This window comes from Chelonia mydas, chromosome 7 (genome assembly GCF_015237465.2).
Source record: "Chelonia mydas isolate rCheMyd1 chromosome 7, rCheMyd1.pri.v2, whole genome shotgun sequence".
NCBI lineage: Eukaryota > Metazoa > Chordata > Testudines > Cheloniidae > Chelonia > Chelonia mydas.
This window is the reverse complement of record NC_057853.1, coordinates 55222970-55249898: the sequence shown is the minus strand read 5'-3', so window position 1 is coordinate 55249898 and position 26929 is coordinate 55222970. Positions and strand designations below refer to the sequence as shown.

Below are 26929 nucleotides of genomic sequence, written 5' to 3'. Positions count from 1 at the left end.
ATAGGACCCTTGCCTCATTCAGTGTACAAGATGGACCTAATCTGGAAATGAATCACAGCTGTGTAATGAAGGAGACTTGCTTTGCAGAACTGGAACTTGTGTAATGAATAAGGGATGGGACTGTAGGAAAAGAAAGGATAATCTCTTGATTAAGACTGTTAACTGCTACCCTACAGAAAAGTACTCTGAACAATCAACTCCTAGTTGTCTCAGATTGGGCACCCCAAATTAGTGTATGGACAAAAGGGCCAAATGAAAGTTGCACAGACAACCTTAATTCTGGCAATGCCTAAATTTGGGTGCTTAACTTTGCAACCTTAATGTTCTTTTGATATGGTTTTTGGTGGGGTAAGTTTACAGTTAGTTCATTCAGCTGTTAAGTCTGGAATGCTTCAAAGTCGTTTAATTAACCTCTGCACCAAAAGAATCCTCCGCAGAGCAGTCCACTGGACTTTCTACTGCTTTCGATCCAAGAATCTCTTGGACACACATAGGTGGTGGGATGTTGCTAAATATCCCCGAGCTGCGCTAGCTCGCAGGACGCCTGTGGCAGAACCGGGACCAGAACTCAGGTCCCCTGATCTTAATCTTGGCGAGACCCAGATGAACCCCAACAATTCAGACACGTGGGCCAAAACTTCAGGCATGTTGTCGGTGACAATGGAGGCTTCCAAAAGGCCCCAGTGCAGCCACCCCGTTGCTCCAAACCCTTGGCTCCCCCTTCCCAGCTGGCATGTTCCTGGGGTGGGACGGGTGAGCTGCAGCGTGCTCAGATGTGGGGTAGCCCAAAGCCAGGCCCTAGCGGACGCTGGAGGAGGAAGGGACATTACTCTTCACCTCCCTGCTCTTCCATCACTGTTAGCCGCTACCCATGGTACCTTCCTCCCTCTCACTCGAGACCTCCTCTGCGTGCTTTGCGCGGCCGGCTGCACTCCAGCCGCTGGTCCGCCAGGTGGCGCTCAGGAGCTCTCCGCGAGGGAGGGGGCCGTGCTCCTGCCTATAACAAGATGGCGGATCATACACCCCCGTTCCCCTCTCCGAGGCCCCGTTTGACCTATGACCTCACGACGCAGTACGTCCCCCCCGGCCGGCACACGTGGTACGGGCGGCCGGCTGACGGCGTGGAAGCATGGCCGAGCCGCGCGTGGTGCCGAGCGACCTCTTCCCGCTCGTGTTCGCCTTCCTGCGCGACAACCACTTCGAGGGGGCGGCGCGGGCCTTCGGCAGGGCGGCCGGAGTGGTGAGGGGGGCCCTGAAGTGTGGGGACCCGGGGGGGACCCTGAGGGAGGGGACGGGGGGGCTGTACTGGGGGGGCTGAAGTGAGGGGACCCTGGTGGGGAGCTGTGTTGGGGGGACCTTGGTGGGGTTGTGAGGGAGGGGGGCTGTCCTGGGGAGGGGACCCTGGGGGGGGAGCTGTCCTTGAAGGAGACAGGGGACCTTGGGGGGCTGTATGGGAGAGAGGCCTTGAGGGTGGGGGGGGCTGTACCTGGAGGGGACCCTAAAGGCATGGGGTCGTGGTGGGGAGGGGGAACTGTGCCAGGGGGGCCCTGAGGAGAGGGGAGGTTGCATTGGGGGGTACCTGTACAGGGAAGGACCCGGAAAGAGGGGTTCTGTTTGTGGGGTGGGGGGGCCGTTCCCTGGGGGGAGGAGGGAGATGTGCATGCAACTGGAGCGTTTGAGGAGTCAAACAACTTATGTCAAGTCGTCATGAATTGGGAGTCCTGGGGCAAGTTGCCTCTGTCCATATGCTGTACTTTCACATTTACCTTCCTCTTCTGGCAGCTGCATGTTGTATTGGAGAGAGATAGAGTCTCTGTATAATGCATAGAACCTCACTGAAATTCCAACGGAAGTGGTGGAAAGTCATTGCAAAATTGGGAGGACTCCCCCCTAGCTTTCTGCAGATCTCCCTGCTCTCTCCCCACTTTTTCCTGTCTCTTCATAATTTGATACCAATAGTGATAACTCTTCTGGAATATTTTTTTATTATCTAATCTATATGTTAAGTAGATATTTTCCCCTCCCATTAGACTACATTATTGCAAGGGTTTAACATATGCTTAACTGTGCATACTGAGTTGTCACATTAACATTAATGAAACTACTCAGAGGGCAAAGTTAAGAATAAGGCTAGGTCTATACTACAAACTTCTGCCAGTACAGCTTTGTCGGTTTGGTCAGGGGCCTGAAGAGGAGTAGTCCCTGATTGACAGCTGTGTCTGCAGAAGTTGCTGCTGTAGACACAGCTATTCTAGCAAAGCTGCACTCTTACAGGTGTAGGTTGTTTTGCTTCTGGGGGGTGGATTTACTATGTTTGTACAAAGCACAGCTTTGTCAGTTTAAGCTGTGTCCACACTAGGAGCACTTTGCTGGGATGGTATACCAATTAAAGAGCTCCTAGTGCAGATGTAGCCAAAATATCTGCAGAATCTTGACCTTAGATTTTAATAAATCTATAGGCGGTGGAATGTTTTGTCCTAAATTACTCAAGTTGTCTCATTTTTAAGATAGCGCAGAGGCTTCTTAACTTTAGCTTCTAATGTTTATGAAGGTGTTTTATGAGCAACATGCTCCACTTGCTAAGTTTACCAGACCTCTCCACCTGTTCTACATCAATGCAGAAGCAGTTGCCTATGGCGCAGAGTTTTCCATTCCACTGACAGTACAGGAGGCACTCCTTAGAGAAGTCTGTGTGGTTTGTCAGTGCTAATATTCCTGTATGTTTCTGGTTTACAGACAGACCAGGATCCTAATGCTGCTTCTCTCTTGGATGTCTTCAACTACTGGCTGAAGTAAGTGTCTCCCTTCCTGGAAAATCTGTTGAGATGGGCTTAGCCTATCCATATCTGGTACATTTCTTTTGGTTACTTTCTATTGCAAACTGACAAAGCTCCCAATAGAATACCTGAGACTTCCCAAAGGTGATCCAGCAAAACCCAGGGAAACCAAGCTTCTGGTATTTCTGCAGTAAAGATATAAAGAATAAGTTCCCAGCCATCTTTATCCATCATAATATTTTTAAAATATTTGCAGCGCACTTCTAATCTGCCTTCTGCCCACAAAGTTCCAGGCTGCCATTTCAGCAGCAGCTTATGGCCCTTTCAGCCCCTTTTAACTCTATTTCAAGTGAAAAGCTAAAATGTGAGTTGTTTGGTATTCCATACTTAGGGTCTGACTTCACTGGGCAGTTACCCCCAGCTGGATAAGCAACCTTGGGCTTAAAGAACTCCAAATCTGGGTCACAGGTTTGTCTGTGTAGGTAGAGGTGGTAAGGCTCACACCCAGGTAAGAATCCATGTTAACTGTGCAGTGAAGACATATCCTTAGTTTTCGTAAAATAATGTGCATTAAAGTTGGCTGCTGGGCAACCAAACAGCTGTTGAAAGGGCAGCTGATCTCAGGATAAGAGGCTAGGGAGTACGGAAAATAAGCCAAATAGTTCAGGAAGCCTTAAAAGGATTAGAGAAACAGTAAAAATAAGGTATTATAATGTTTTCCCTCTTTCTTTATTAGGTTTTACTATCTAGTAGATATGCATGAACCCCACAAAACTACTTGTTTCTCGGAATTGTAAAATGAGCCATGCTGCAAACTAATCCAGCTGTGGCCGTTAAGAAGCTATTGGTGAACTTCTTAGGTAGTTAGACCCTATGTCTTCAGCCTCACGGCATAGATGAGGCATGTGCCTGCAACCTGCTGATCCACACCCAGCTATGATACATTGGTGTAAAAGTACTACATAAGCCAGGTTGGTTGGTCTAGAGTCCAAGTCTGGTAATTACGCTATGACCCCAAATCCTCACACCGTAGTGCTGTACTGCTCTATGAGTCTGTTTATTCCACACCAAAGCTCACTGCTGTCTTAGACAAGAATTTGTTCAGTGAGCGTAAGGTGAGGTTATTAGGGGTTGAACAACTGATGAAAGAGCTGGAAAGAAGCACGGGGGACCAAGGGCAATTTGAAGCAGAAACGTGTTGCTGCGAGCTGGAAAGGTCTGCAGGGCCATGATCCCAATGGTGCGTTCAGGAAGGAATTCAGAGGGTGGTGGTTATGCTCAAGGCAATTGCCAGTGCTTCAGGAGGCTATGTGTTGTGAGCTTAGGAACCCCCGTCTGGTCTCTCACATGAACCCCAGAATGAGTCTCTTGTTTAAAACAAACTATTCATACCTCAAAGATGCTTGGAGAAACGAGGTCAGGCAGCACTTGAATCTCCTACCCCTCAGTGCATGGAGAGGAAATACCCTGATAAACTCCTGAGGAGATATGCATTCTGCTTTTCTCATTTTCTCAGATGTTCTGTTGTTTTTCTCTACCCGGCTTCCTCATGTTTTTAAAACCCAAGACACGTATTTCCAGATTCAGGGTCTCTTGGACAAAGAGATCCCTTATTTTGTGTCGAATAAATCTGTTTAGTTGGCAGGTTCACCCTGATATAGAGGAGACTGGTATGCAAATGGCTTGAACCTGGCAGTTCTGGCATTATGTACTTCTCCATTGTAAGAATCCCCTATTTTTATTATCTAGTCTAGCTAATGCCTTCAAAAGAGGAACTGAAAAGCAAAGTTGAAAATTAATTGCACATATAAAACTTAAATTAAAACTTAAAATTAAGGTAACTATCAGAAAATAGGGAAATGAAGACTCAGTAAAAGTATGCATAATTCAGTGATTGCATTTATACTCTCAAAAATGCAAAGTATAACCTATGGCTTCAGTTTTTTAGCCTTTGGTATAATCATCAGCATCTTCAATTGCATCTTTAATGAGCATTAAAGGTACTACTGTAAAATAGTAGAATTGACGACAACAATCTTTAATAAGCCATATAAGTTAATAAAATCCTTTAACATACTGTATGTAAAATCTTTGTCTGGTTACTTTAACTGGAGGACCTCTTAATTAGCATCTTATCATAACTTAGTTAATTAAAGCTATCTGTTGTTTAAAGAGGACTCTTATTACTGCAGACAGATCAGGTCTTGAATCTTCACTGAGTGGCTCTAGCCACTTTGTAGATTGTTGCATTCAGACAGTAAGCCCATCTTCTGCTGTACAATGCCCAGCACAGGGAGGCCCCAGTTCTGGTTGGGGCCTTTAGGTGCTATTGTAATACAAGTAATGGACAGGAATGTGGGAGGGTCCAGTGTTCTCTAGGGATAAGCTGCTTTGCTTGTAGTAGAACAGGTGAAATGCTAGGAAGCTCTCTGGAGCTGGGAGAAACTGTTTAGAACTAAGTCTTTCTCCTCCCCAGATCCCCTGATGCTAAGAAACGGAAGGCTGTTCCCAATGGACCCCCTGCAAAGAAGTCCAAGAAAGAATCTTCCTCGAGCAGTGATGAGAGCTCCAGTGAAGAAGATGAGAAAACCACAGCCAAGAAGCCAGGTGGGGTTTGCAAAAGGCCTTTGGGCTGAGCAAGTGGGCATGATTAACTTGGGAAAAGTTCTGAGGCTGGATTCACAGCTTTGCAGCTTGTGTTTAGGGCTTTGAACAGCAGTCACGAACTGCATGATCTCAGTTCTGGTAAGATCTGTACCTATCCACAATCACTTGCACTTTTCACTTTAGTTACTCATCCTTGATGATGTTTTTTTTTTCCAGTTTAATTATAAGTAAAGTACTAAGCTTGCTATGAGTATAAATCAGGCTTTGTAGCAGCTGGAGGCCTATTGTATCTGCACATTGGCTGAGGCTGGATGGGTGCTTTGACTGTTGGTGTCCTGTGAGCTGCCAGATACCAGAACTGATTACCTATCTTGGAGCTTTCTCTAGCACTCATCACTGTAGTATTTAGGTAGAATTAGACTCGTGACTAATCCAATGAGTTCTACCATGACCAAGCACCAGGAAGAGCGATTTAAATCACTGGATTTTTGAAAATTTGTATAAATCAGGTCGAGACTTTGTAAAACTAATGGGGAAATTTATGCTATTGCAATTTTAGTCAAAAATGTATAATGAACTAAATCAGGGGTTCTCAGCCTTTTTCTTTGAGGCCCCTCCAACATGCTATAAATACTCCACGGCCCACCTGTGCCACAATAACTGTTTTTCTGCATAGAAAAGTCAGGGCCGGCATTAGGGGGTAGCAAACAAGGCAGTTGCCTGGGATCCCATGCCACAGGGGCCCCCATGAAGCTACGTTGCTCAGGCTTCAGCCCCGAGTGGCAGGGCTCAGGGCCCCGGGCTTCCTCCCCATGCAGTGGGGCTTTGGCTTTCTACCCTGGGCCTCAGCAAGTCTAATGTTGGCCCTGCTTGGTGGCCCGCCTGAAACCTGCTCGTAGCCCCCTAGGGGGACCCGGACCCCTGGTTGAGAACCACTGAACTAAATTATAAATGCTTTTAAATGCCTCTTTAAAAGGGTATTTTATATGAACTGCTGTAGGCAAAACACAAAATACTGAAAATAAAAACCTTGATCTTGCAAACACTTAGGCAGGTACTAACTTTCCCCACATGAAGGGTCCCATTCACTTAACCAGGACTACTTATGCTCTAAGTCAGAGGTTCTCAAACTTCATTGCACCACGACCCCCTTCTGACCAAAAAAAAAAAAAAATAATAATAACTAAATGACCCCGGGGGGAGGGACCGAAGCCTGAGGGCCCACCTGATCCCTGCCACCCCGAGTGGGGGGCCAAAGCCCAAGGGCTTCAGCCCCAGGCAGGGGGCCTGTAATATCAGCCCACTGCCCAGGACAGAAGACCTCAGGTTTCAGCCCCAGACAGTGGGGCTTTGGCCCCTAACCCTGGCAAGTCTGAGCCAGCCCTGGCGACCCCATTAAAACGGGGTCATGACCCACTTTGGGGTCACAACCAAGAGTTTGAGAACCGCTGCTCAAAGTTAAACGTGCATGAGTATTTGCAGCATTAGAGATTAAAACCGTAACCCTTAGTGGTCTGAAGTCTGTCACTTTAAAACAGAATTGCTTTACTGTTAATGAAAAGTTTAGATTTCCAGTATACTAACAAAATTACTTTGAACTTATCCACAGTCCAGAATTTTCAAAAATAGCCTATTTAGGCTCCTGTGCTCATATTTAGGCACCTAAATGACATGGGAACACAAGTCCTGTTGATTTCAAACCCTGATAGAGGTGAATAGCAAAGGATTTCACTTGAGAAAGTTTAATGTGTGGGAAGGTGGTGTGGTTTGCACCACCTTACTTATTAAAATTGCTTATCAATTTTGAGTTGGTGTTTTCACAGATATTAATGAGGCCCTGGGCTTGTCTTTTTCAGCATAGATGAGCATCCACTGTGAAACTTCTTAGCAGAAAACCTTTGGGTTGGGCAAGTGACACACAAATTAACTTGGGAATAAGTTCTTAGGCTGGATTCGGAGCTGGTGCTTTGCAGTTGGTGTTTGGGTCTCGGTTCTGGTAGGATCTGTGCCATCCACCAACGTTTGCACTTTTCACTTTACATGCTCATGCTCCTAGTGTAAAATCTGAAATGTTATTAACAATTAGGAAACTAACTAAAGGAATAAATACAAAATGTCAGTTTCAGAAATAGGATCATAAAATGGGAAGAAAGTGAAGAACTAGTGTTCCATAAATAAACTCTGATTTAAATTAAAATCATAATTAAGAATTTTTTTTATTTTAAGTTTTGTTATCCAGCTTGCTGGTGCTGGAGTACCAGTTCTTCGCTATCCTGAACCTCATTGTGTTTTAACATGCTATTTTCCATCAGTCTTCTCCATCCCTAGCCAGTGCCCCAGTGCTCCTAGGTGTGCTTCCCTCAACTCCTTTTCATGTCTAACTTACCAGGTTTATGACACGAGAGGGAGAACTCCCCTAGTGCTTAAAGTATGCTGTCTTGTTCTGCTGCTATATAGCGGGTCCAATTCAGCCCTGGCTTAAGTTGTAGCAGGTTAACTGAAGTGAAGAGAAATGTGCCTGCTTATGCTAGGGCTGAGCTGGGTTTAGGCCATGTCTACACTAGCACTTTTGTCGGCAAACCTTATGTTGCTCATGGATGTGAAAAAAACATACCCCTGAGCAACGTAAGGTTTGCAAACATGAGCGCTTGTGTGCACAGCATTATGTCGGCAGGAGATGCTCTCCCACCAACATAGGTACCACTGCTCGTTAAACTAGTTTTATTATGTCAACGGGAGAGCTCTCTCCCATCAGCATAATGTGGCTACACAAGCAATCTTAGTTGTCTCGGTACAGCTGTGCCTCTGTAAGCTTGTAAATATAGACATGGCCTTAGTGACTGCAGTGAGGGCCCTTAGTGGAGGGATTAAATGGTCAGAAAATAGGAAAAAACTCTCAAAAGAGGAGGATTGGGCCACAGAGCTGCCAGTCAGGAAGTGCTTAGTTAAAGTTCCTGCTTTAGCTTCCATTGATCAGGCTTCTCTTTGTATTGGTCTGCCTCATGATCTCCTGGTGGATGGAGGACAGTTGGGGGTCAGATAGGGAAATTGAAAACACTGGAGTCTGATGTGTATTCTGCCAAGGATGTGAGACTTCCCCCTCTCTCAAGGTCCTGTGTCCCCTCCAGTGACCCCATGGATTAGGCCCCTCACTTGTAACGTGTAGAGTGCTTCTCTTTTCAGCTTTGCCTAGTGGTGCGCCCATGTATTGTCCAGCTCACAGGATGCTCACATTGGTTGCTGCCATGAACAGATTCACAGGAGATGAGGAGCAGACCGCAAACTGGGATCGGGGAGGAAGGAATGAGGCAACAGGAAACTGAGTTGAAACTTAATTTGGCCCTTCCCAATCCTGAATTTGAACAAGGCTTTGCTCTTGATCTTCTAAAGAATGTTAGAAACATGGTCTCTAGCTAGACCATTTACACACAGTATCCAGCAGAGGAAGAAAGAACTGGCCAGGAAGGAGTGGATTTGGCTACAGCAGGTTAAGTCAATGGGCCTGGCAGCTCCATAGGGCCCAGCAATGCAGTGACGCAGTTTTCTTTGGAAACCCATCATCAAAAAGCAGCTTTTTTGGTTTTAAATGATATGATAAAATACCTGGATCTTTTAACAAACACTCAGTGCAGGGAGTATGTCCTTTTCAGTGGCACAGCTTGTGCATGGCAAGAAAGGAGCGGTTTCTGTGCCTTGGCTAGTCATTGTGAAGGCCTCTGCTGCACTCTGTGGGAAGCTGAGATATAAGCCTGAGCCTCTGAACAGGACACGACAGCCGCAGTTTGATACATTTCTCTTTTCTTGCACTATACATGGGAGGCTGGGAATGAATTTGTCCTCAGTGTCTGCTCTTCCCAACACAGCAGCTAAGTCAGCGCCTGTGCCGAAGGTGATAGCAAAGGCAGCGGCTCCTGCCAAAAAAGCAGAGAGCAGCAGCGAGGACTCCAGCGATGATTCGGACTCTGAGGAGGAAGAAAAGAAGCCAGCACAGGTCAGCTTTTCCTTTCGGTCCTTTCCAAAGCACGTTCCATAGTAATGGAGAGTATTAAATGTGACCAGCACTGTGGGGGGGACTGGAACTACTCTTGGGGCTGGAGGTGGGCTACAGAGCATGGGTCCTGGATCACTTATTCTATTTATCAGGCATTAATCCAGACTCAGGGCAATTTTACTTACAGACTAAACTCTTTGAGGTAGAGGACGTGTTCTTAGCTCTCTGTAAAGCACTCGGCATGCGACTAGAGCTTTATGAATAAGTTAGTCCTGTAACGTGCAGTCTGCCTTTTGAACTGGTTCTAATGAATGCAGAGGCAGTTCTCTAGGATGCATTTCCCATCTAGTATTGGAATCTGCTTCTCTCCCATGAGACTGAGACAGACTGCTGTGGCCTGCTCCTTCTAACCTGAGGGGAAGTCTGCATTTGTTTACACTGCCACCAGAGTAACCAGTGTATAAAATGCTCAGGATAAGGGGGTGTTATCCCTGATCACCATCTGTAAACAAAATAGTAGCATGTAACTAGTGTGGGGGAAGAGTAGTAGTATTTCCTCCCTTTTCCCTGTGTGCTGGTGCCACCAAGCTGAGAATTAATATCTGGAGCTGTGTTCTTCATGAGCAAGACATGGAGCTGAGGTACCAGTACCCAATTACGGTTGAGGCCAAGGTGCCCAGCCAGCGCTGTTGAGCCCTTAGACTAGTGCTTTCTCATAGGGAAGCGGACCACCAGGCAGCTACCAACCCCAAATCTGTCCCTGTTTCATCGCTCTGGGTTGGGTTCTGAAAATTCATGTGCATGGAAGAGAGCCTGGGTGAATTCCAATAGGCCATCTAGGATAATCATCCATGTGTTGGGATTTTCAGACCCCAACTTGGAGCCATCCCTTTCTGGTGGTGGTCTTCCCTCTGGGATAGTCACTAGTCTGAGGGCTTAGTGCCCTGTTTGGGCACCCCGACTCTTTGCTCTCCTCACCCTCAAGTCTCTGTTGGTACTTCTGCTCCCTTTCCTGTTAAGTGGAAGAGATATCATTCCAGCTTGGAAGTGTCAGGGTGCAGGGAAAAGTGTCTCCTGCTGTCAAAGCTTAGGGAATTTCCTGTATATTTGGGGTTATGTGCCTAAAATAGAGCATCAGCTCTCCAGAATAAGAACCCCCAACTCAAGGTTGTCTAACATTTGACTGGCAGTCCATACAAATAATCTGTATAGAATGGGTGTGCCAGCTGGACTGTTGTCCTGTCTCTCACTCCTCAGTCCCTTTAGGCCTTGTTGACTAGAATAGTCTGATTAGTTTTTCCTCTCTCATTAGAAGGTAACCAAAGCCCAGGCCAAGCCAGCTGCCACCAAAACCCAGCCCCAGAAGAAGGCTAAGAGCTCCTCCAGCTCGGACACCAGCAGCTCAGAGGATGAAAGACCAAAGAAACAGCTGCTGAAGCCAGTGGCAGCTAAAACAGCAGCTAAATCAGGTACCTGGCTGCACTGCACTGTGAGCAGATGTGTGTGAACAGGAAACCCCGGGGAAGAACCTGGGGTCTAGGTGACCAAATGCCCCGGTAGAGAAGATACCATCCTAGCAAGGCCACTTCGGTGATCCAGTCCAACTTGCTGTTTGGCTAGGATCACTGGTGATGGGGACCTGGGGCTGCACTGGTAGCATATATTAGGCTTTAATTTCTGGAAATCCAGATATAAATCTGATCACAGGTTAATTGAATTTGATCCTAAATGGATAGTTAAATCTCAGGGCCTAACTAGATCCAATGGTTGTCACCAATCCCTGAGTAATTGCGTGGGCCATGTGCTTCTTGCTAATGCTTTCCACTATTTGAGCCAGCACTAACTTAAGTTAAACTTAACCCTCAGCCTATAGTTATGGGACTTGGAATCAGTGGTGTCACGATAACTTCCCCCAACTGGTACTAGACGAGTCAGGTTGTCAGAAAAGTTAATAAGAGGCATTTTTTGTTAAAAGTTGGCAGGAAGTCTTTTTAAGATTGTGCAGAATCCAAATATGGTTGTTCCCAAGCTGTATGTTATATATAAAGGCCTCTATAAAGAGAACAAAATAACATGTGGAAATCACTTAAGTGATCTTTATTTACTTTTAGTTTAGGATCAACATATTGTAGGATCTTAATGAGTTGTAGGATGTAACAAGTGATTAAATATGCACAACCTTTTTATAAAGCTATTGAATTTCAGTTTATTTCCAAGAGGTACTGGACGTATTTTAATACAGTATACAACCATGAAAAAGCTTGTTTACATGGCTCTTATAACTTGAGCATTCGCACCTTAAAAGAAAAGTGTACAAATACAACACATAATCTCAAAACACCTGTTTTTAAAACAAGTGAAAATATTTCCATGACAGAACATTAGAAATAAACATTTTAATTCACACAAATTAAGCACAGATGTGAATGTTGTACAGGCGATCTAGAATGCAAGCAGCTGCATCATCCTTGCTGACACTGAAATCTTTGTGGCCACCGTGTGACAAAGCATCTCCCTGAATATTCAGTGCAACATGTACCTGTGACAGAAATATGTCATCTTGGGGGTGACCATCTCATCATCTTGGCAAGAATCCATCATTTATGAGATGGGTACATATTTATACTTGATTGGAACTAAGAGTTTCTCAGCAGCCGATTGATCAGGCAATAAAATGAAATAAATCCCCAATAGGAGCTTGGAGTTTTCCAGTGTATGATGATCTACAGCAGATGTAGGAGTGTGGAATTTCCATGCCAGTTTTCACTGCAATCTTGCAGTAATATTGCCAACCCATGGCCTTGATTGGCTGCATGCCGAAGCTCATTTTGAAGCCAAAGTATTGCTGTGTCAGTAATTTTGATGCCCTCACTCTTTTTCATCACAGACTTCATAAATGGGTTGTAACAAGTCAGGTAGTACTTGTCTTCAGGAGCTGTGAGGTCACTTACTTCAGCTAAACAAACACTCATCTGTGGTCAAATACAGCTGTCTTCATTATCTGTTCACTCATCTTGAGTGTAGTAACAGAAATGAGTCTCTGTTTAGAGTGCGCTTCTTGACAAAGCATACAGCATCTCCAGTCCATGAGTTTCACAGCACGGGACTGTCTTGTATTTATTGGGATCACTGCAGTTTGCCACATGTGATCATATCAGTTGCAGATGTTCTTGTTTTCTATAACCTCTTGATTTTGCCTTTTTCAGTGCAATGGGCATAGCAATTTCTCTGTCACACGACTGATACTTTGTTCTGAATGAAAGATGCATTCAATTCTGTCAATGGCCTCTCTGTTTGCTATCTTGTTTTTTCTCTGTAATGGCTGTTGCCTCCCTTATTCTGTGCAATCCTTGTTCACCTGCTTCATGCACGTCTTCTTTACTTGATTCTTGGCAAATAATGCAGAGATTGTAGGAGACTGGCATGGAGCATTCCTTCAACTGTAACCAACACGAGTGTCATAAACCACCACCTCATCTAACTAGTGTTGCTCTCTTTATTTGTAAAAAATAAATACACATATATACACCATCTCTGTTAACTCTAACTTCAGAGCAACAAGTACTAAGCACGCAAGAAAATTAGAATTATTTCATGTTGCAGGAAAAGTAACTTTTGTTACGATTAACTTATTTCTAATATTAGACAAGATGGGTGAGGTAATATCTTTTATTAGACCAAGATTACCTCACCCTCCTTGTCTCTCATACCCTGGGACCAACGTGTGTACAACTAGACTGCACACAACTTATTTTTAATATGATACAGTGATGACTAAATACTCTACAGAATTGAATTAGGGAGCAGTAGGTGTTAAAACCACAATGTATGTCTACTCATTTCTGTACTTGGTCAGCTGAAAAGGAATTATGCCAAACTGATTTTTTTTGCTCACAAGTTCATACACGTGGTGTTGGTATAGCAAACATTTCTGATGAATTTTGGTGGCGATCAAGTGTGCGGGTCTAAATGTCAAAATTCAGTTTAGTAACCCATTTCTGAAACCAGCAGTTTCAAATTGTTAGAAAAAGGTGCTGCCAATTTATAACAATGCCTCTAAACCTCATTAGAGGATTGAGTCTGAGATTTCCATTTCGTCTATAATGAGAAAAGCCGTCTGCAGAGAGACTGTTTAGAGCTGCCCTGATAAACAGGAGGAGAATGAGTGGGTTCCCAGGAGAGGGCTGGAGATTCTTGCCTTGTGCAGTTAGGGGAGCTGATGCTGTCCAGGACATTTTTTTGCATTGAATGTGATTACCATTCCCTACCCCTCATGTTTTCTCATCCCTTTCTTTGCCTTATCTCCAGCAGGAAGTAAAGCTGCCTGCAACGCGGCCAATGGCAAGGCAGAAAGCAGCAGCAGCAGCAGTAGTGAGGATTCTGACAAGGAAAAGGCTGCATCTGCAAAGGTAAACAGTGACACAAGCATGGATGACTCCATTGGTGTGAGAGAAATCTAAGAGTCTCTCTGCCCTTGATCTAAGGGTTGTGTAAAGTAACCCAGAACTGCACAGCAGCTGAGTGCGTGCCCATGCAGTCATTGTAGCTTTATGCGACATCTTAGTGAGGCTTTGTGTCTTAGGAACCCCACCAACAGTCTTCTCTGCTGCTGAGTGATCCATTCCTCTTTCCTGAGCCAGGAATCCCTTTATAACTTCTGCATGTTGCACCCTCTGTATGGCTTGCTTTCCTGTTGCCAGATGTGCTACTCTACCAGCCTTACACGTTCCTGCACTGCTTCTGAGTTCCACTGGGGAGTGTTAGAGCTACTTCCCTGAAAGAGAGCTGGACCTCAGCTGTGGGAGCTCTTAGAAACCTTTCCCAGAGAGCTCTTACTTCTCCTAGATATCTCACGGCTAATGTCTCAGCTCCCCTGACAGTGAGTCGTGGTGCCCCATCTCTCCTGCTCTCTAGCGACTAATGTTCTGTCTCACTTCCTCTTAGCCAGAGAGTATCCCATGTAGGAATTTAATGGGAGGTAAGAAATTCTGATGTTAAAGCCTGTAATGTGCTTCCTGGCATTTGAAAAATTTCCCTAGTTCTTGGCTCTATCCTGGAAATCTGATATCCAGTGAATAGGGAAGAGAGGACTCTCCAACACGGAGTAGGGGTGGTTTCTGGGCAGCACCTGTCTCTCAAAGCTCAGCTTCCTTGATGAGGAAAGGTATTTGTCTGTCTGTCTTTGCAATAAGGCTGTTCCCAAGAAAACACCACTGCCCAAACCTGCAGCCATCCAGGTGCCCTCAGGTAAAGGCAGAGCCCCTGCCAAAGAGAGCTCCAGCAGCGAGGACTCTTCTGACAGCTCGGAGGATGAAAAGCCAGCCTCAAAATCAAAGCCGAAGCCCGGTGAGTACCAAAAACCATTGCTGGTACTGTGGAGAGGAGGCTTTCTGCCACTACTCGCCCTAGAGAAGTTTAGCTGCCCATCTCTGCTTGGTGTGGCCCAGAAGGCTGTGTGGTGGTGATGGCAGCACGCATGGAACTGCAGGGTCTTTGTTCTAGCTACGTCCAGGTGAGACATGGCTTAAACCTCAAACCCAGACCTTCTATGCTGCTTGCATCCCTTATGTGGTCATTGTCTCTGAGCATCCTGCTCTTCAGAGAGCTGTTAGAGGCTATTCTCATGCATGATTCCCAGCCTGACTGGAGTTGGGAAGAAAATTCCCTGTGGGTAAATCAGTCCATAATTGTGCTTTACAGGCCTTCATGCACCTTACTCTGAAGCATGTGGTGCTGGCCAGTATTAGGCTGGGTAATGAACTAGGTGAACCCTGTGCCCTGATCTAGTATAACAGTTCCTATGACTCCAATAAACTGAGAGAACCAAGCGTGAAATATAGATGGGTTTCTTTACCCAGGGGCGTAGTTGAGGTGCAGAGTAGTAAATGAACAAGAGCAGCAGTGGAAGTCCCGCAACAAATTTTTTGGAGGTCTTGGAGTGCGGCACCCAACAAGTAATATGCACATATATACATCCAAATCATCATAATTGATTTATGTAAGGTTTTGGGGTGGTTGTTTTTTTGTTTGTTTGTTTGTTTGCAGACTCAGTAATAAATATAATGCACGGTTATCTCTACCCTTCACTGGACCTAACAGAATAGAAACACAATAAGGTGTTCTGCACATTCTTTCCTTTTCATTATTGTTTCTTTTGCTTTTTTGGTAAAAGTGGTTATCTGTACAACAATTCTATTATGTCAGAGCATTTTAAAATTTACTTCAGAAGTCCAAATAATAATGAAAAATGTATCTGGGCAGCTTGGGTCTGGGGAGGGGAGGCATGGCCGTGGCTGCTTGGAGCGCTGGCCAGCGTGGGGGTCCTCCGGCCAGGGTGGGTGGGAGGCGCTCGAGGTGGGGGGCTTGTGGCTGCAGCCACAGGGGAGGCGGGGGGGTCTCAGGGCTCCAGCTGCTGGGGGGGGGGAGTAGGGGCTAGCCTCCCCAAAGGGAGGCTCCACCTGCTGCTCACCTCCTGCATCCCTCCTCAGTCCCCCACCCGCTGCTCTCCTCCTCATATTCCTTCCTTCCTTCTTGCCCCACCCCCACCCCCCCCCGCTGCATGCCTCCACTCCCCTGCCACAGACATCCCCCTGCCCACCACGAGAACCCCTGCTCGCTGAGTGGCTCACTGCTCAGTCCTCACTCTCCCACTCTCAGCCAGAGCCCCCTGCCCACCACCTCACCCTGCTGCTGGCTTGCTGCTTGCCTCCTTACTCTGCCGCCAGGCCTCCCCTCGCCGCTCACTTCCTCTCACACACCCCCTCGCCCCCGCTGCTCGCCTCCTCACACATACCCCGCTGGCTTCCTTGCCTCACCTTGCTCCTTAAGTGTTGTGTGTTCCACCTGTATCTCCAGAGAGCTGGCACATGCAGGAGCAACGGGGGGAGGGGAGGGGCTGATGCTTTTCCCTCCCTTCCACTGCCCAGGAAACTGCTGTGGCTGCAGGGAAATGCCCTAGTGGCCACATGTGGCCATGGTGCCTGCATTTGAGAAACTGTGGATTAGGCCATCCAAATCTAAAGGCACAGCTACACTGGAAACTTCAAAGCACTGTTGCGGGAGCGCTCCCACGGCAGCGCTTTGAAGTGCGAGCGTGGTTGCATGCGAGCACTGGGAGAGAGCTCTCCCAGCGCTCCTGGTACTCCACCTCCACGAGGGGATTAGCTCCGAGCACTGGGAGCATGGCTCCCAGCGCTCGGCGCCTGTTTACACTAGCGCTTTAAAGCGCTCAGACTTGCTGCGCTCGGGGGTCATTTTTCACACCCTTGAGCCAGCAAGTTAGAGCGCTATAAAATGTAAGTGTAGCCAAGCCCTAAAAGGGAGGAATGCTACGGTGAGACCCCAGCAAAGGGGAGTTGTGCTGCTGGAGGAGTCAGGAATAGCAATACTGTGGGGATGTCCCCTCCCACCATACTGAGTATAAAGCCCTTGTTGATCACAACTGTGCAAGTAATTAGGAGCAGGTAGCTTAACTGGCTTGTTTTATATCATTGCCTGGCTAAAACAGGGAAGACCAGCATGACGTGTACCGTATTTGCCAGCGTGCAGGGCTGGTGGGTCTGCACTGGTGCCGCTGCTGATCCTGTCTCTTTGTAGGTCCATACAGTGCGGTGCCACCCCCCCAGGTTACAGAGCCAAGAAAGGGCAAAGCAAAGCCCTCTGTTGCAAAGGCTCCTGGGAAAAAAGCCGAGAGCAGTGACTCCTCAGACAGCAGCTCGGACAGCAGTGATGAAATGGAGCAGACGCCCAAGAAGGGAACAACAGGTGGACTGTGGGGAGAGGGAGGCTAGGAAGTGGTTGTGTTAGACTGTTCAGGAAGTGCCTGTGTGGGGTGCGGTTGGTTCCTGGCCACATAGTGGCTTCTGAAATTACCTGACAATTGTGGATTATGCTGCTATTTTTGCCTTTTTAAAGGTCTCAGAGCAGCTAGTATCTGTCCCAAAACAGGCCCCAGGAGCTGAGCCTGAGTTCCAGACTGTCCTCAGTCCCATCTCTAATTTGGTCACAAGAGGTCAAATAAATCCTACTGGATTTCCATTTACTTCAGTGGATGGGATGAATCTGGACCATTCTTGAAGTTGGCAGAGGCCTTGCTTTGGGTTACTGTATTATGTGAATGAAAATCCCTTCTCTATCTGACCCCCTGTGTGTGTTGAGTAGGGGAGCATGTGCTCATGTGCGATGCTGCATTCGCAGCCCATGACTTGTGCCATGCGAGGGGACAAGGAGCCCTGACATCTGCCTATTCCAGGTAGTTAGGAGTCCCAGGGGCTGAGAATCTGGAGTCCTGAATTCTTTGCAATGCTGCCCAGGGATGAATTGCCTGCCTCTTCTGTCCAAGAGGCTAATAACCCGCCCTCCTTTGTAAAGTTCTTGGAGATCCCTGGACGAAAAGTGCTGTGAGAGTGTGAGATTCATTGTAATTGTTTCTCTTGCAGCCAAAGCAAGTCTGGCTAAAAAAAAACCTACCCCAACACCCACCGCTGTGACTATCAAGAAAGGTGGATCCAGTTCAGACAGTGATTCCGGTGAGTGGGGGAGCAGGGATTTGACCTTTTTGATGCAGTGACTCTGCACATGCCACCTTTCAGCCCCCGGTGTCACTCAGCAGGGACCCAACCTCCTCTTTGCCAGGGCCCTTAGAGTGAGTCTGAGCTCCCTACAGTGTCCATGGCAAGGTAAAGGGATGCCTCTGAAAACTGAAGCCTCCTGTATTGATGTGGTGGGAAGCGTGAGTGAGTGGCACAGACAAGAACAGTGACTAGTCCAGGAAGGTATGCAGATTGCAGGGTGGTGAAGGGTATTCCCTAACAAGTACCTATGGTAGGATTAGGAGTTCTTTTTTTGGATCCATTTCTGAGCTCTTCAGATCCTCCATAAGAGTCATGGCTGGCATCAGGTGTAAATTCCCTACGTGAAAAATATCCCCCTTGTGCCAGGTCCAAGGTGGGGAGAAAGGGGAACTTTTTTAAACAAGTCTTCAATTCCATTTGGACCACTGCTAAAATAGTCTGGAGTGTAGAATAACGAAGTCAAATGGTGTCCTTTCCTTCTTTCCCAAATCACTCCAGTCTGTTCCTCTTTTCTTTTTGTCATTGATTCCCTTCTCTGTTTCATTCTGTTCTTTCACCTCCACTACACACTTTCCTTTTCTCTCCATTTCTTTCCTCGCTCTCTTCTCCCTCTTTGCTCTTTCTTTAGTGAGGCCAACACTCCCTCTTCAATCCCTTAGTTTCTACACCACGCCCTCTCACTACACACACTGTTATGAAGGGTTAGGCCAAGCTCCTACTGCTGTTCCTCATTCTCCTAGCAAAGAAGAAACATGGAGATCTTGAGGGCACATTCCCAGCCCTAGGTCCTCCAGCTCCTGTTGCTTCCATTCCCTGGGACAGGAGCAGGAACATAGGCAGGGCTACATGCTGTAGGGCTCTCCACTGGCCATTCAGAGAGTGCTTATCGGACTTCTCTGCCCACCCTGCTCCTTCTCTGGCTCTGCGCCTTGCCTCGCCTCACCTCACTTGATGATCGTAGTCTGGTGAGTTCCAAAAATCCAGTGGCAATGGTGCCTCCCTAAAGTGTGAGGCTCAAGGCCACAGCTTTGCCTAAAACAACCACTGACTGGGGTCCCTGGTGGACTCACTTGGGTTATACGCCCCTGAAAAACACTGACACTTGCAGATATGCTTCTCTTGTCTAGATTCCAGCTCTGAGGAAGAGAAGGTAGTGACCAAGCTCACTGCCAAATCACTTGCAGCAAAGGGTCCTGCCAAACCGGCGAAGGCTCCTGCCAAGTCAGGACAAGCAAAGAAAGGCTCCAGCTCCTCCTCAGACAGCTCAGGTATCAAGACAGGAAGGGGTGGTGATCTCACCACCACCATACTGAGCAGGTGTGAGTGCCGTGCCTACCTCCCCAGTCTGTGTTCCCAGCTGTGGTACCAAGAATAGAGGCACAGGGACACTGTCTAATCGAACTGACCTGATATTTGCTGACCAATTCCTAAGCATGCAGAACCAACCCCATGCAAAGTGCCAGTTCTCTTGGGCATGAAGTGTGGGGAAACATTTACCCACCCGCTAATGTTTCATCACTCAAACTCCTACATCTCTGCTGCATAGCTGAAATACAGGGTACTGGGGACCTGTTTGGCACGTTTGTTTATTGGAGGAAAAGCCACTTGGGGGATGAACTTTATTCTCCAATGAGAAGAATACAGGGGAAGGAGGAGGACAGTCCCATCCCAAACCCGTTTCCCTAATAGCCACTGTCCATGATAGCGCTTGTAAACCACACTAAAGAGCTGCAGCACCGTTTAAGAGCAGCTAGTGCAGTGTGCTGCCTTGAATCTGTAAACCACCCTTCTGAGCAGGGGAACAGGAATGGCCCCAACTCTTCAGCTCTGATTGGTAGTGCTCTTTGATTCTGTGCTATTGGCAAGTTCCCAGGGCTCTTCAGCCATGTTGCTGGGGCCCAAAAGTTGTTCTTGTTTGGCAGTATCTGTGGTTCAGTCCAGTTCCTAGTGGGCAGGTGTCTGACACAACTGCTTGTCCCCCTGTGGCAGTCTCAGCAGAGGTAAAGCATCACTTGGAACATGGAGACTGAGCTCCCTGTTGACTTAGAAGAGCCACTTCTGAGGGTCAGAGTTGAGATGTGCTTGTGGGGGGAGGAGATGGCAGCTGCCCATGCTACACCTGCTCTAAGCAGAGCCCATAAATCTCTAAGGCTGTTGTTCTGCACCTTTCACCGAGTCCCAAACCAAGCAGGTTTTGCTTAGGTCCTAGTGTGGAAGGGACTCCAGTTACTGCTCCTGCTTGTCTAGTTTGGTCTGGCTGAACAAGTCTGTTCAGTACTTGGCTATTCTCACTGGAATCTTCTTGTATTGGAAACTTCCCTCCCAGATTCTGACAGCTCTGAGGATGAGACCCCTGCAAAGCCTGCAGTCAAACCAGCTCCACCTGCAGCCAAGAAGCCTCCTGCTGTGGCAAAGAAAGCCCAGAGCAGCTCTGACTCAGATAGCAGCTCCAGCAGCTCTGAGGAAGAGAAGAAAGCCCCTCCAGCTAAGCCAGCCAGCAAGACAGCTAAGCCAGCGTCCAAACCCTGCACCCTGGTCCCCAAAGCCAGCAGCTCAGATTCTGACAGCTCAAGCAGTGAGGAGGAGCAGAGCAAACCAGCAGTGAAACCAGCCAGCAAATCACCAGGGGGCAGTAAAGCTTGTGCAGGGAAGAAAGCAGCTGCTGCTAGCAGTAGCAGCAGCTCATCTGACAGTTCCAGTGATGATGACAAGAAGTCCAGAACGGCAGGGACTCCAGTCGCCGGGTTAAAGCCAGGGAAAGGGGGACAGAACAACTCCAGCTTGGTGAAAGAGAAACCAAAGGCTTCATCCACACCAGCAGCCAAATCACCAGCCACAAAGAAGTCAGAGCCCAAGCCAGCTGGTGGCAGTGAGAGTAGCTCTGAGAGCTCCTGCGATGAGAAGGGAAAAGCAAATGGAGGTAATCTGTGCCAGCCAGGAAGGGCATCTGTCAGGCAGTGGGTGTTGCAGGGCAGAGCATATGTGGAGCCGTCTTCCAGAAGCGGTTTCCTAAACAAAACTCTGCATGTAACCAGCAGCCACCTCCACACGCTGGAGCAGGGGTGGGCAAACTATGGCCTGGGGGCCGCATCTGGCCCTCCAGACGTTTTAATCTGGTGCTCAAGATCCTGCCAGGGAGCGAGGTTGGAGGCTTGCCCTGCTCCACGCAGTCCTGGAAGCAGCAGCATGTCCCCCCTCCAGTTCCTACATGTAGGGGCAGCCAGGGGGCTCTACACACTGCCCCCACCCCAAATTGTGCCCCCGCAGCTCCCATTGTCTGGGAACCGTGGCCAGTGGGAGCTGCAGGGAGGCGCCTGCAGACAGGGCAGTATGCAGGGCCGCCTGGCCGCGCCTCCATGTAGGAGCCAGGGGGAGAGATACATGCCGCTTGAGGTAAGCGCCGCCCTGATCCTCCTCCCACCCTCCGGAGCAACCTCCTGCACCCCAGCCCCACCCCAGAGCCCACATCTCCAGCCAGAGCCCTCACCCCCTCATGCAACCCAACCCCCAATTTTGTGAGCATTCATGGCCTGCATACAAATTCCATCCCCAGATGTGACCCTTGGACCAAAAAGTTTCCTCACCCTTGCACTAGAGGATGGCTGCCCAGGAGTTCCTTATCTAGTGCTGGTGCTCTAGACTGGCCATTAATGGAGTGTCTGTCATTGTTCCTGTACCACCCTACTCCAGAGTGCACATGCTCACGTTCCCAGCATACATCAGTCTGACTTGTGTCCCAGTGGAGAGAGATGCTGCTCCCCTTCCCCAGGTGGAGGGTGGTCCCATTGAAGTCTAACTACTATTGTTTTTAGCAGGCTTGAATAAGAAGAAGCGGAAGAGCAAAGATGACCAGGAATTGGGGACACCAGACAGCAAGAAGATTAAGACCAAGACCAGAACGCCACACTCGTTTCCCAAGGTGAAGCAGGTGAGTGACGGGAAAACGTGCTGAATCAGAGCGGGGCTTTTTCTTGTCTCTCAGACCCAGCAATCTGCACTGCTTTCCTTGGTGGTCGAGGCTGCAGGAGATAGTCTCCCCCTCCTCAGCCAGCCTAAGTGCCCCTTACGTGGAGCCCAGAGAAGATGCGCATTGTGGCCCCAGCATCTTTCTGGCTGAGGATGACTGTATAGACTACCTCTGGAGCTCCTCTGTACTGCCCTTACTGTTGAAGGGGAGGATCACAAGTTCATGTGGCCTGGAAAACTGGACCAGGGAGCAAATAGGATTTCCCCCAGTTTAGCGTCCTGCATTGCTGTGTGGGCCAGCCAAGAGAAGGCCATGTGCAGGTATTGACTTAGGGTGAACTATGTTTTTCTCTAACAGCCAGCTGCTCCTTTCCGAAGAGTAAGAGAGGAAGAGATCGAGGTGGATTCCCGTGTAGCTAACAACTCATTTGATGCAAAGGTAGGGACAAGTTCAGCCAGAGTGACAAACTGACACGTTTTTCCCAGATGACCTGTGTTCTTGGGGCAAGGGTTTTCATGGTGCTTGTGGGGAGCTCTCCTATCTGAGCCTCTCCCACCAGCAGGCTCAACTGGGAGGTACATGGGCACTGGCTGAGGGGAGCTCCCAGCCCCTCCAGCAGAGGAGCTGGGTGAAAACTCCTTTAGCCCTTGGAAGTTGTTCCTGGGCAGTATACAAAGCAGGACCTAGTGTTTGCCATGTTGGCTGTTGAGTACTGACCTGGCCCCCCTCTTCCTTATCTCACAGAAAGGAGCTGCAGGCGACTGGGGAGAAAAGGCCCACAACGTACTGAAATTCACCAAAGGCAAATCCTTCCGCCATGAGAAGACGAAGAAGAAAAGAGGCAGTTACTGCGGAGGTGCTATTTCTACCCAGGTCAATTCCATCAAGTTTGAAAGTGACTGAGCTGCAGTTGGCTTGGGAGTCCATACCCCACCCGTCCCCTAAAGCCAGCTGGATGGGCATGTGAACAGAATAGACATGGTAGACCCCAATCCTGCCTGGAACTTATTCCTCCCTGCTCTCTTGGGGGGGACGGTAGCCCTTGCCATAGGATATGGGAGAGCGGCTGGATGCTCCCACATTATTTCTGACTAATTCTGGCATCGCACCTGGTAAGAGCCTTCTTAGAGTTGGCGACACCAGATCCAACGCAGGTGTCCTAATTTTGTACAGTTTTATTTTAAAAGGTTGGTGGTGCTCTGGAGTTCAGGTTTCCCGCCCACCTTGTAAAGCAAAGAAAATTTATATTTTCCATTAATCTGTTTTTCTTTTCCAGCCAGTTTAACTGTTGAGACCTGTGAAATTTAAAGTACTGTAGCTTGTTTGTGGCTAGGCCTGAGTGACCTGCGGTTACAGCTCCCTCGCTGTGCACCTCCAACTGTACAAAGCACAGCTCCAGAGGGGCAGTTTCTTCTACTTCCCTCTCTCTTTAAGGCTGCCTCCTGCAGCAACCTTCTCTTCACCCAGGGCAGACCCTGCTGCTGCCATTAGGCAGGGTAGCTAGAGAAGCAAAGTGCCTTTCAGCCCAGGGCATGTTGCCACCAGCATGGGAAGCTCAGGGTTCAGGTTGGTAGGATTTCCCTCTCCGTCCTGCAGCTTTGGCACTGATGTCAAAAGCTCAAAGCCCTGCAACTCTGGGGGAATTTCAGATGTGCTGTCCTTTCATAGGGAAGGCACAGGCTATGGGAGAAGTGGGGACACTCCTGGCTGCTTGGATGCTTTGGGGTTTGGAGAATCCTTTGGCCCAATGGAAAGGTTTAAAGAGAGAAGTTTAAAGCCTTGGCCCCCAGCCCCTTCCTCACCTAGCTCTCCACTCCCTTAACTCTTTTTTATTTGGGATGTTCTGACAGCAATGATTGCCCCAGGTCCTGTATAGGAATCCAACTCACCAACACATGCTTTGTCCTAGCCATGTGCAATGCAGCTGGTGGGAGGTTGAGATGAAAGTAACACGATTTGCCTTAAACTTCTCCCCTTGGCTGGGTCAGTTGCCCTTTTCCTGTCTGTGGAGTCCCTTTGCAGAGGTAAAATGTCTGTTGCCCTCTGTGCTTTGGTGTCTGAAAGATCCGGTGCCAAAATGGAGACAGCAAGCAGAAGCTAGTCCTGGCTTCAAGTACAAGACAGGCAAGTTGCTGCCTGGAGCCCTGCTCTCTATTGCAACGTAGCCTGATCTCCAGCACGGTTGAGAGCCAGAGGGGCAGGTAACCCAGGGCTTCATTTCCATCCTCCCTTTCCCTCCCAGCAGGATGGAGCCCCACAGATATTAAGGACAGCTCTGCCCCCAGTGAAGGGCCCTGCTGTTACAGGAGGCCAGGTCTGCGTGAGAAGCAGTGCCGGATAATTGAGGGTTGGAGGTGACTAACAAGCCACCCCCATGCACATTAACTGACTGCAACTTGTTGGAAGGAGCATCTCAGTACCGCGCCTTCATGCTTGCAAAATAAGCCTCATCACTGGCTTCTTTCCATGCAGTGATGCACATGCTCAGGAAACCAGGGCTATTATGTAGAGTTGGAGGGTGGGAAGAGAATACCCTATGCCTTCCTGGACAGGCTTTTGGAGCAGAGTCCCAGCTGTGACCTGTCAGATAACCTCGTCTGTCGTCCTCACCTGGCACATGAATGACTGAACTGTCAACATTTTAAAGAGTTTTAAGTTTGGGGGGGGTTGATGTGTGAGCACACAAGTGTCTCCTACAATAAAGAAGCCTGTGTTTGTAGGTTGTGTGTATTTCACTGATGGGTTTTGACACTCGGAATGGAGGCGGGAAAAGGAGGGGGAAGCTATTTAGCTGGGACAAGGTGCACCACGATGTCTGAGGTGTGGTCAATAGGTCTAACTGCATTTATCTGGATTAGGTAGTGGTTAGTCAGCCTCTAATAGCAGTGTTCTTACCTGAAGGTGGCATTGGGCAATGTGAGATAAGGGATGGTCCATGCGGCTGGGAGCTAAGAAAAATAGGTGAGCAGAGGATAAACACTTGCCTTTATCAAGAACAGAAGGATGTGTGGGAGTGTGCTTTGTGTGGAAATATGAACAGGTGTAACGAGAATGGACAAGAAGCTAGCCTGGGCTTTGGTGAGTGGAGTGAGGAGCCCTTGTACTATTTGTCTTACTGTAGTGCGGGGACCCCCATTCGTGTTCCTGGAGCCCATGGTGCTAGGTGCTGTACAAAGAACAAAAAGGCAGCCCCTGCCCCCAGGGGTTTACAGTCTAAGTAATGCAGGTTATGTCAACGGATCTGGTCAGATGCTCGTTCTAGCTAACCTTTTATGCAGCAGTGACGTCTCTCTGCTAGCTAAATCTGGCTTCCTGTGTGCAAAGAACATAATGGGGGGAAAAATCCTTAGGTAAATACCCATGTAAAGAAGTTGTCTGTGTGCTTCACCTGCTATCTGAACACACATGCAGGGGAATGAAGTTCTTATGCCCACATTAACTCAAGGGACTGATCAAGGTCTTATGTACTGTGGGTTTGTTGTGTTGCTTTTTTCCTGCACTACAGGAAGTGCTGCCAGGGTGGTGGTGGTGGCAACACTCCCCATAAAGCAGCAATTTTCAATATACTGGGCATGTCACAAACATGCTGTTCACAACTTAATCTGTTCCCAGGGCAGGGGCGGCAAGGGCTGGGTGGTGGCTTAGGCAGAGTGGGGCTCTGTGGCTGCTGGGGGCAGAGGCAAGAGCAGGATCTGAAGGGGCTGAAGCAGCTTTTGGGGAGCACGTAGGAACCAGGGTGGTCAGGCTGGGGCCAGGAGTAGTGACCCATGCTGAGAGTCATGAGCCACCAGGACCTACCTTCCTAGCCACCCCCACTGCCAAGTCTCAGTACCTCTCCTTGCTCCCCCTCTTATGCCTGACACCCCAACTGCCCCCTGCTCCCCATTGCAGTGCAGCCACCCCCTCCATCCCCTCTGCTCCAGCCTCCCTGTACTCCCCATTCAGAACAGCCAGCCTGACTTCACCGCTGCTGCCCTGAACTCTCCCATTGAGCACAGGCTCAGTCCTGGCGGCATGGTGGCTGCATCACTTAGCAGCTCCCTGTGGCGGAAGTGTTGGTGGGGGGCACCTGTCTGTGCCTTCCCTCTGGGGCTAAGCTGGCCATACTCAGTCCCATCTGGGGGCAGGAGACCAACGCAGGTGGTGAGAGCCGGGCAGCCAGTGAGCCCCCTCAGTGACCCCCTCCCTCTGTCCACAGTCCAGAAATGGATGGATGGGGGCCTGGACACCAGTCTTCCTATGGTACGTGCCCTGGGTCCAAAGTTCCCTGTAAACTGCATGCACAACATCGTATCCACTTTTTGTCTGGTCACCTTTGCACTTGTAGTGTGCTATAGTATAACTACAGATGTTTTCTTCTCACTTGTAGCCACACTGCAGTGGGTGAGTCCTGTGTAAGAACACATTGGGTGGTGAGGTTGAGGGAATTGGTAAGCTATTTTGGGGTAACACACTTCTAGAGCCCTTTACCTCTGCAGTTCTACAGGGTTCAGTCCTCACATCTCATATAATTTTGGTGTAAAGTTATTAGGGGAGCTGGTCCAATAACACCAGCTGAAGTGCTGCCTGCTGTACATGTCATGTACTGCAGTGCCTGGAGATAGTACCAGGTCAAGCTGAACACATGCAAGACAGCCTTGATGCAGAGGGGAAGAGCGTACTGCTTGGAAGGACTTCCCTCTAATGCATCTGTGACAGGTATGGCAGTTTCTTGCGATATCTTGGACAAACCTTATTGAAGTAAGTTTCAGCATCCTAGGAGTTCATTGCATTAAAATGGCAAATGTTTGTTTGTTTAAGGTTGTGTGTAACTTGCCTAGGAGCCATGATTAATGTAAACCTTGGGCAGTGCTATGGGCTGCAAAGGACTCTCTTAAACGATGGGCTAAAAAAGGAACTGTTAGTTAGGAAATACTTGGGAAGAGGGTAACATAAAGGTCCGGAGGAGGGCATGATCTTCTAAAGCTTTGCCCTGGGGATGGGACCTTGGTCTAGGAATTATCTACTCCCAGGA

General features: G+C 48.4%; 1 protein-coding gene across 17 annotated transcripts; it reads left to right on the top strand.

The window, feature by feature from the left end:
• Positions 1 to 924: 924 nt before the first annotated feature.
• NOLC1 (nucleolar and coiled-body phosphoprotein 1) lies at positions 925 to 24634 on the top strand. 17 transcript variants are annotated; one of them, XM_043551083.1, is made up of 14 exons: positions 925 to 1240; positions 2737 to 2792; positions 5254 to 5384; positions 9251 to 9375; positions 10688 to 10844; positions 13684 to 13784; positions 14568 to 14721; positions 16972 to 17139; positions 17814 to 17903; positions 19076 to 19216; positions 20275 to 20868; positions 21764 to 21876; positions 22273 to 22353; positions 22660 to 24634. In XM_043551083.1, exons 1-14 carry the CDS (start codon positions 1130 to 1132, stop codon positions 22816 to 22818), a joined length of 2181 nt encoding a protein of 726 aa, XP_043407018.1. In that variant the 5' UTR covers positions 925 to 1129; the 3' UTR covers positions 22819 to 24634. The 17 variants fall into 17 exon arrangements, with proteins under 17 accessions (XP_043407018.1, XP_037759484.1, XP_043407021.1 ...); XM_037903556.2 differs by having other exon boundaries at positions 994 to 1240; positions 9248 to 9375; XM_037903558.2 differs by having other exon boundaries at positions 1021 to 1240; positions 21761 to 21876.
• Positions 24635 to 26929: the final 2295 nt, after the last annotated feature.

What these genes read in the sequence shown, in the direction of transcription:
- NOLC1 (XM_037903555.2), top strand. Translation starts at nt 1,130, where the DNA reads ATGGCCGAGCCGCGCGTGGTGCCGAGCGACCTCTTCCCGCTCGTGTTC. An exon ending in AACCACAGCCAAGAAGCCAG is followed by an intron (nt 5,385 to 9,247) that starts GTGGGGTTTGCA and finishes TTCCCAACACAG; the next exon opens with CAGCTAAGTCAGCGCCTGTG. An exon ending in AAAAGGCTGCATCTGCAAAG is followed by an intron (nt 13,785 to 14,567) that starts GTAAACAGTGAC and finishes CTTTGCAATAAG; the next exon opens with GCTGTTCCCAAGAAAACACC.